The 9,750-nt window shown below is 36.5% G+C and overlaps 1 protein-coding gene across 1 annotated transcript; it reads right to left on the reverse strand.

Annotated features, from left to right (window-relative positions):
• Positions 1 to 440: 440 nt before the first annotated feature.
• On the reverse strand, positions 441 to 3,775 carry LOC141594398 (uncharacterized). The gene is made up of 6 exons (XM_074414453.1): positions 3,520 to 3,775; positions 3,067 to 3,380; positions 1,366 to 1,551; positions 1,158 to 1,265; positions 982 to 1,054; positions 441 to 658 (listed from the first exon to the last, which is right to left on the reverse strand). The coding sequence occupies exons 1-6, from the start codon at positions 3,739 to 3,741 to the stop codon at positions 545 to 547; spliced, it is 1,017 nt and encodes a 338-aa protein (XP_074270554.1). The 5' UTR covers positions 3,742 to 3,775; the 3' UTR covers positions 441 to 544.
• Between the last annotated feature and the right edge of the window lie 5,975 nt (positions 3,776 to 9,750).

Below are 9,750 nucleotides of genomic sequence, written 5' to 3' on the forward strand. Positions count from 1 at the left end.
CTTGTTTGGGTTTTCAGAAGAGGACGGTTGGTGCCTGGAACCGTCTTCTTTTGCATTTTTATGGAGGACGGTCCTCAGTCTCAACCATCTTGTTTTAAAGTCATGGCGCGAATAAATTTGGTGCCAACTTCACGACGCTTTGTCATAGAACCGTCTTTACATATTTTTTAAAAAATTAATTTAGCGCCAATTTTTGAATGAATACCGCCCAATTTTTTGCGCCAATTTATGAATACAACCGCTTTTTTTTGGCGCCAAGTTATAAAATCAAATCCATGGTCATTTACAACTAAAAATGTGAAATAAAAATTGTTTCATTCATACGCTATACGACAATAGCCGTATAGCTTAAATATTTCCTCCTACAATTCAGAAAATCCAACAAATCTTACATTTATTCTCTAAATCCAACAGAACGGAATAAGTTTGAACCTCTAAAATATGAACTATCGACAATAAGTTTAACCCAAGCACTAACAAGAGTTTTTCCATCTACACACCACACTTTTAAGCTACCTAGATAACATCAAAGTGTTAGCATACTTTAAACGTTGCCATCAAATACTTCCGCCTTAAACTGCAATGCATATGTTGCCCAAATGTCCCGCACCTCGTCAATTTGCTGAACTGAATATATCTTTGGGGCTTTAAACATGAACTACATAAAACCAAAAAACACAATTCTAATTATTTACATATCAACACGTGTAATTTATATAAAACGACGAAATAATTATTGAAACCAAAGAAACAAATTAAAGGACGTACACTTGGAATAATATTAATATATCGTTCTCTGATGATTTCCAACATATATCGGCAGACATAATATCCACATAATACACTTCCAAAGGGTTGCGTAGGACACTAAAATAGAAATCATGTCAACTACATTCTACAACTTATAAACAACAAATCCATAACAATGAAACATAGACTATATAATTTAGGAGATAACAATATTATAAGTTCAAGAGGTACCTTTATTATTTTCCATTCAAGCTCTTTTTGCTGACATTTCTCAGGATCCATAGAGTTTATCTTCGTAATTGCCCTGCGTTAAATATATATTAGCTTAATTATATTTATTTTATGAAAATAAATGTAAATCTACGAGATAATTACAATTTCTTAAATCGTATCCATGCTGAACTTACATATTAATTGTATCTTTCAAAAATTCACGAGGCTCTCGAGTTCCAGCCGGATCACACCAATATACTACACTATCCTTTGGATTAATGGCAGCCAACATCCAATGATTACTACAATTTATAAAATTAACAATCAACATCGCATTAATAAGTAGCATCAAACCGGAATAATATAATTAATAGTAGCTCGTATGAAAAAAAAGATACATACCCTTCAAAGTATGGAGCAAAAACAAGCTTTCGACCCCTTTCACAACCCGTACATGTCATAGCCTTAACAATATAGTCCGACCGATCATCTTCATTTTCAAAACTAGCGAACTTGGACAATGATGTGGGGCACAAGAATCCATATGAGGTTGTACATTGAATACTCACTACTAGTTCAGTTAAATACCTACCAAAAAAAATTGATAATTGCTAAATTGTGCATAAATCAGCAAACATATCATAAATCAGTTTAATGATTTTGGAGCATTCAGGTTCTTTCTTTTTAGAATTATCTTCATGTTGAACACAGACAAGAGGGCCTTCCTTCACATCAGTTGAAATAAAGAAGTAAAAAAAAATGTTTTCAGATGGAATCGAACACGGACAACTTGGAAGTTGGGCAAAAAGCTTAACCACTGGCACAACAACACACTTGCGTTTAATATTGTGCTGCTACTTTTATTTAATGATTTTTATACGTCAGTGAAACTGGGGTAGCATGAGTTGGTCGTCTCCATCAGAATTTCTGGGTTTGACCAACACTGACAAGCTCGGGTCTAGCATCCTTCACCCTTATACCAGTTTGACAGTGTGGGAATGTTAATAGCAGCACATACCAATCAAAGTCAAAAACAATTTCATAATAATTATTCGAACAAGTGGTTAGTATTGACCTAAGGATCTCATTACAGAACTCTAGGTCAGACTTAAGAGCATAATTAACCAAAACCTTGATAATTTCCGCTAAATTATCAACAGAAACCATAGCCATAATAAGTTTCAAAGATGCAAGCTAATGTTAGGATCCACATCTTTGAACTCTAGGTCAGATTTTTGCAAAGTTGGCAACTTCATTTGAGATACTATGTTAATGATGTTGCAAGTTGTTGAGTATCATTTATGATCCCTTATAAATTAGTATTTGGGATCTTACCAGCTACCATGTATTATTTGACAATATTTTCAATCTCTGTTTTTAGGTTTGGATTCTAAAAATCCTTTAGTATAGTCCCTGTCCTATGGCTTGATCTGCAGTATTCTAAAAATCTTTTAGTATAGTCCCTGTCCTATGGCTTGTTCTTTTTATGGGAGTTTATTTTCTTTCTTCATGTAAAACCAGGCGGTGCTAGTAGCATCGGACTGCAACCCCAAGTCGCTCATTAAGCATCTGCCAAGCTTGGCTACCTCCAGGAAAGTACCACTTTTGTATGTGAAAGATAAGAAAGAAGGTTCTGTGAGGTTGGGTGAGCTTGTAAAGGTCAAAACAGCGATGGCTATCGGAGTTAAGGTAATGCGAATCACAATCTTAGTTGTCTAGCTTCTCTGTTTTCCTTTGTATATACATGATTTTTCAGTTTTCATGATAACGATGGTTTGACTTTTAATTTAACAAACATTTCTGTGAGATGAACAATCAAACTTGCGGAGTAGGTCTTTAGATTCGTGGCATACTAATGTTTCAAAGATGCAAGCTAATGCTCTAAAGGTGCCAACTTTGCAAAAATCTTCAACACCTTAATCAACACCCAATTATTCTTACACTCGATCAAAACCTTAAAAAACTCGGGTGTCAAGGGCAAATAAGCCTCGGGCTCACGAGAAGTGAGCTGACAAAACACCCCAACAGCACACATATTTTGTTGATCAAACCTCATGAACAAAGCAATGTGTATAAAACGTATTCAAAGATTAGAAATCAAACCTCATGAACAAAGCAATGTGAGAGGCACTTATCTCTTCTTCATCACACCAATGAATAAGGTCTTCATAGCTAAGCATGCATTTCTGTTCACGATGTAGTACATGCTCTTCTATATCCACATTGATCATCGTTGCACTTGTCTTTAACACACGAGCCTCATTTGCCAACTTCTTCAACGACATGGTTCTCCACTTTTGCCTGAACTCAAGACTAACTTTTACGCCAAGAAAACGTGATGTTGTTGGGTCTAAAGGCTTAGTCTTTGGTTGTGTAGAATTGGTTGATTCATGTGCCTCTTCTTCTCGTGCATTTTTCTTCAAAAAGGATAAAAAGAAAGATAAATAGAAACCACTACAATTTTCCATATTTTTCAAGGGAGAGTTTTATGCATACATGCCTCTCTAGCGTGGAAAATATTTAAGGTTGAATATTAAGGTCAGCAATTAACATTACCTCATTAGGACTATGAATATTACTTTGTGGCCATTGAACAAATGAGCTCTTAGCATCATTTAGTATCTCCAAGTCGCCAACGGGCACCGGTAACAAAGCATTTTCGGACCCATTGTACACTTTCTTGATTGTGACTTTTTTAAAACCATCACGTAAGGAGGCGCCGTGAACGGAAACAAACTCCCCATTACGTGACATGTATACCAACGCTGAAGCAACCATCTTTATCGGTTTTCCTGGCAATGATAATATACAACTTTTCCAAGCCTACACAATTCAAATTAATCATAATTTCAAGTATGTCAAATTAATCATAATTTCAAGTATGTCACTCTCTGTCTGAGCTTAAATCATGTAAGCTAACTTTGATATCAGTCTTTCAGAGCAAACAAATTCAAAATTCAAATCACCAAATACATAAATATGATATAGTGGGTGAGATTATAATTTGACTACCTCTAGTGGTGATGTAGAAAAGTTCCGAATGGTGGCCACTGGAGTACGGAAAACCTCATCAGAGAGTGGCTCCTCAGTAGACGTACGAGATGGCTCACTTGATTTCTCCTTATGAGATGGCTCGTCATCAGGTGACTCCTCTCTAGCTTGTGACTCCTCTCTAGCTTGTGACTGAGACCCCTCTATAGATGCATAGTTTCCTTGTGTACTCTTAGTCATCGCGTCTAAGAAACGAGCTAATACTTCTTCACTTGGTCGCTCACCTGTTTGCCAGAACTTCACCAACATCATTTGAGTTTCCTTCAGTTGCTCTTCCAAAGTACTTATCTACATAAGAAAAAATTTGAATAATAAATCAACTTCCTACTGAACACTTCTTCAACTTTTCTCCAACTCTTGAATTCATTAGCTAATAATATAATATAAGTTAACCTTTTCCTTCAACTGTGTTGGAGTCGGGTTTTTGGGAGCTTTCCCAAAATATTCTTTTATGCCTATGCCATTAGGAACTCCTCGAACACGACCAGGATGTTCGGCCTTGCCAAGTGCCTTAGCGAGTATATCTTCTCGTCCCTTGGGAACAAATACACCTGCCTTCACGTCTTTGTTTATTGCTTCCTGCACCAATTCATATAAAATAAAGTAATTGTGTACAAAATTAGCTATATGTATATTAGTTTCAACATTTCAAATGTCATACTAACTTACAATTTTTTTTCCACTTCTTTAACATAATCAGTCATATCTCCATTCTCAGACTTGTGAGCCCTTAGCCAAACTAAATATCGATCAACTGTCTCCAATGGGCATCCCTTTGCGGCAAAGTCTGCTTTCTATAAAAAAACATTCAACTTAACTTGGCTAAAATATCAAATAATTGTGAATAAGAAAAGTTAAATCAATTAAAAGATAACTTACGACTTTCTTCTCAACTCCCCGATATCCTCCTCGAGAACCATGGTATTGTGCTTGCCTTTGAGCTGCATTCTTCTTGTTTTTCTCACTAATGGCCTGTTTACATTATATAATCATCAATTTGGAGCAACAAAAACAGTAATGTACATCATCAATTTAGGCTGTTTTGTATCCGTTTATAAAAAAAAAAAAAAAAAAAAAAAAACAACTTCCAGGGCCAACTGCAGGTACGCAATGAAGACACCCTAATCGTTAAAAGTCACAAATGCTGGCTATCACTGTGCACTACTAAGTGACTTAGTATCTCATAAATATCCTTGATATATCAACTCAGGCATAAAATTCGTCAAATGAGAAAATTATGGGCAGACAGAGGAGTTATGACAAATTAACCATAAAAACCGTAGAAACCCAGAATGAATAGAAGAAAATGAAGGAGGTTTAAGGTAGATGATGGTCATATGAATAATGGGGTTTTTGCCTCCTATTTTAACTTATGTGCTCTGGTTCCTCTTAACATTTATGACCCGGTTCAGCGTACAAGTTCTAGTCGTCCTACCGGTGTTAAATTGCAAACACCACAGCAAATCATGACTAATTTATCAAGTATTTGAAAGCTAGATAGGCTACTCTGACCATGTTCATGTCGCAACTGTTTTTTTTTTTTGACAGATAGCACAGCTATTGAAATCAAGCTTTTACTTGGTGATTTTGGGACTGAGTCCTCAACCCCGTATTCTGCAGTATTACTTGAACAGCATAACGTAGAGACATGGACCAAAATGTCAGAAATTTATAAATGTAGTGCTCACTGATCAGAGAATATTCAAATAAAACTTTATGAGTTGTCACTTGTCAGGGATTTCAAAACTTGTCATCACATTCTACTTGGAGTATTGTCATTAAATTACCTTAAATGCATCAGTAGTATGGGAGGCCACAAATGAATTCCATTCATCTTGTGTTATCTGTTTCCACAAGGTCGGTGGTGTCCTCCGGATAGCTCCTGTCTCCTCATCGTATAACCACTCACAGACTAACTTACTCTTCCACTTTCTCCATAACTCTCCGGCCTTACCAAGACACCAATCTTCACGTTCCTTTTTAACTGTGAATGCCCCCTACGTTGTCAAAGTAAAACAAAAACAAAAACAGATATTGAGAAAAAAGAAATCCTTTGTATAAGAAGACATAATTGATAATAAAAAGTAAGTAATTTTCTACATACTGTGATCATATCTAACATATCTCGTTTTGTCGGCTGCTCCACATCGTCCCATTTTTCAACCGTGCAGCTAACATGTCCCCGAACAGTAATCCCAATCCAACTACTGAACTTAGCAGCCCAATCTCCAGTCGGCAAATTCAGCTCACTATCCCATTCTAACTTAATTGGGTCCTCATCTCTAATAGCTTTTGTTGCTAACTTCAGGACTGATCGACCCCTCTCAGAACGCTTCCCTCTCTTTTTCGTACCCTCATTAGATTGGTCAGAGCTGTATTTTCTCTTACTTGTCTTTCTCTTTGGTGTTGTCATTGATCAACCTGCACATAAATTTTTACAATTAGTATTCGTAAATCACAAATACACCGCTTCTCTTTACAAACTAGACAATTGGTGCCAATATAATCTGGGAGCAAAGAAGAAAAGGAAAAAATGCAGGACCAAGTTCTACAGATAAAAAAGGAAATCAGATGAAAAAGATGACTATCCAGTGAAAGTGAATGAGAAGGATGTGTTTCGTGTTGCTTTCTAATTTGTTCTGTACTCAAAACATGCATGGTAGAGTTGTTTACTCAAACATCAACATAATAAATTACTTAAATAAAATAATGAAATACACGATAAATATAAACGAGAAGGATGTGTGTAGCATTGCTTTCTAATTATTTCTTTGATATACCTTACATTTAAGCAAAAAAACTAAATAACAAAATGAATTACTTAAATAAAATAATGAAATAAATAGTAAACATAAATTTGACTATGTTTACTCAAACATCATCACGGGGACGTTTTTTTGAATTGCTTTCACCGTCAATCCATATCCCCTCATTGTGATCATCACGCGCGTATAAACTCAAGGGGTTAACAATATCAGCGTCATCGAATCGTGATAACGATGATCAAAGCCCTCAAATACAACATCTTCATCACAAGTATCCACCGCACGCCTACCCGTCATGAGATAAAACAACAGACCAATTTTTGTCCGCCGGATCTGTTACATAGAACACTTGTTTTGCTTGACTGGCTAATATGAAAGGGTCTTCCTTATGACCGACTTTACCAAGATTCACCAACGTGAATCCTAATTCATCCTTGCGAACACCATTATTACTTTCAATCCACTTGCAACCAAATATAGGAATTTCAAATTCTCTGTAATTCAACTCCCAAATCTCCTCAATAACTCCGTAGTAATGCATTTTACTCAAAATTGGATTTTTATCTTTCGAACTAGCAAAGTACATTGCTTCTGCTTCTACACTAACCCCACTATTTTGCATTGTGCTCATGTCATCTTGCTTACGAGTGTAAAACGTACAACCATTAATGGCATAACCAGTATAAGAAGAGGCGGAAATATCTGGCCCATAACAAAGTCTTTTTAATCTGGAAGAGATAGCTTCTGGACATTCTTGCAAGTCTTGAATGACTCGACCCTTAAACCAAACTCTAAAAGTCTTATTGTGCTCACTTGCAATCCACTTCTGGGTTTTATTTCGATGATTATCCTTTAAGAACGCCATGTGTTCTTCGATGTATGGTTGTACCTCATCCTCGTTGTGAAGGACATATGTATGTGCAATATGCCACTTCTCTGTTGTCATATCTTGACAAACATGACCTCTAAGCCCTTTCCCCATCATCCACTCACTATGCCGACTCTTAGGAACCCCAAGTAATTCAGCATCAGATAAGTGAGTATAAAAAAAAGAAAGTGCTTCGTCAATAATTGCACGCTCAGCAATACACCCTTCAGGCCTATATCGGTTAGAAGTATAGGACTTGTACACTTTCATCAATCTTTCAAACGGATATTGATACCTCAAATAAACTGGCCCAAGATATCTAATCTCTCTAACCAAGTGTACAGTTAGATGAATCATGATCGTGAAAAAGGAAGGAGGAAAATACATTTCAAACTGACAAAGAGATAAAACAATTAGTTTTTGCAAGGAGTCCAACTCTGAAGGATCAATTACTTTGTTGCATATGGCATTGAAAAAAAAACAGAACCTACTTATAGCGAATCGAACCTTTTTAGGTAAAATGGAACGAATAGCTACAGGTAGTAATTGTTGCATCAAAGCATGAGAGTCATGAGACTTTAAACCAGTAAGCTTGAGATCTCGCATTGATACGAGGTTACTTATATTCGAAGAATATCCCTCTGGCACTTTAACACCATGTAAGCACTGACAAAACTCTATTTTCTCCTTTTTTGAAAGAGTGTGAGCAGCCGGAGGCAAATAAGCACGTGTTCCCTTCTCTTGCGGCGCTAACTCAGGCCTAATTTTCATATCCATCATATCTTTCCTAGCCGCCTTGTTGTCTTTTGACTTATTTGGAACATTGAGAAGAGTGTTGATGATATTATCACATACATTCTTCTCAATATGCATAACATCTAAGGAGTGTCTTATAGAGAGGTCACGCCAATAAGGAAGTTTCTCAAAAAGGGGACTCATCTTCTTATAACCACGAGATGCCAATTTGGAACATTTCTTCCCATACGTAATCTGAATATCTTTTACCTTTTCATATACTTCATGCCCGGTTAATATCTTAGGAGGTGGACGATGTTCGGCTTTTCCATTGAACGCTTTTTGTAGCCTACGATATGAATGATCCTCATCTAAAAACCTACGATATCCTAAGTAGGCTTGCTTTCGAGAAAATGTCAAATAGCAAGAATCGACATCTTCACCACACAAAGGGCACGCCTCTTTCCCATGTACGGTATGCCCACATAGATTGCCATATGCAGGAAAGTCAGATATAGTGCATAATAACATTGCTTTTAAATTGAATACGCTATTCTGGTAGGCATCAAAAACTTCTATCCCTTTATCCCATAATATTCTCAAATCGTCAAGAAGAGGAGCTAAATAGACATCTATATCATTACCAGGTTCCTTGGGCCCAGAAATCAACAAGGACAACATCAAATATTTTCGTTTCATGCATAAATATGGAGGTAAGTTGTAAATAGCTAAAAGCACCGGCCAAGTACTATGTTGACTACTCAAACTTCCATAAGGATTCATCCCGTCGGTTGATAATGCAAGACGGAGATTTCTGGGTTCTTTGCCAAACTCCGGATACTTAGAATCAATGAACTTCCACTCTAACCCATCAGACGGGTGTCTCAACTTCCCATCATTAGCTTTGGCAGTTTTATGCCACGTCAATAGCTTTGCATCTTCCTTATTCGCAAAAAGGCGTATCAACCTTGGAATTATTGGAAAATACCACAAAACTTTTGCCGGGATACCCTCCTTCTTTTTATACCGCCACTCTTTACAAACCGGACAGTGAGTGCATGTCTCATATTCTTTGCGATACAATATACAATCATTAGGACATGCATGAATCTTTTCATATTTCATACCAATTCCTCGAAGTATCTTCTTTGCCGCATAGGTGCGATTAGGAAGAACATTATCTTCGGGAAGCATGTCTCTCAACAATTCTAGGAGGTCATTAAAACTCTTGTCGCTCCACCCATTTTTAGCTTTCAAATTATATAACTTAACAATTGATGCCAATTTAGTGTACTTCTCTAATACAACACTTATGTCATCCAAATTATTTTCATCAAGGTCTTCTTCATCATCATCATCTATAATATC

The sequence above is a fragment of the Silene latifolia genome, chromosome 8 (assembly GCF_048544455.1).
Source record: "Silene latifolia isolate original U9 population chromosome 8, ASM4854445v1, whole genome shotgun sequence".
NCBI lineage: Eukaryota > Viridiplantae > Streptophyta > Magnoliopsida > Caryophyllales > Caryophyllaceae > Silene > Silene latifolia.

Excerpts from the sequence above, each read along its gene's own strand:
- LOC141594398 (XM_074414453.1), bottom strand. The coding sequence starts at position 3,741 with ATGGTTGCTTCAGCGTTGGTATACATGTCACGTAATGGGGAGTTTGTT. Across the intron at positions 1,552-3,066 it reads CACATTGCTTTGTTCATGAG|GTATTTAACTGAACTAGTAG; the intron begins GTTTGATTTCTA and ends TTTTTTTGGTAG. Across the intron at positions 1,266-1,365 it reads TTTGCTCCATACTTTGAAGG|TAATCATTGGATGTTGGCTG; the intron begins GTATGTATCTTT and ends TATAAATTGTAG.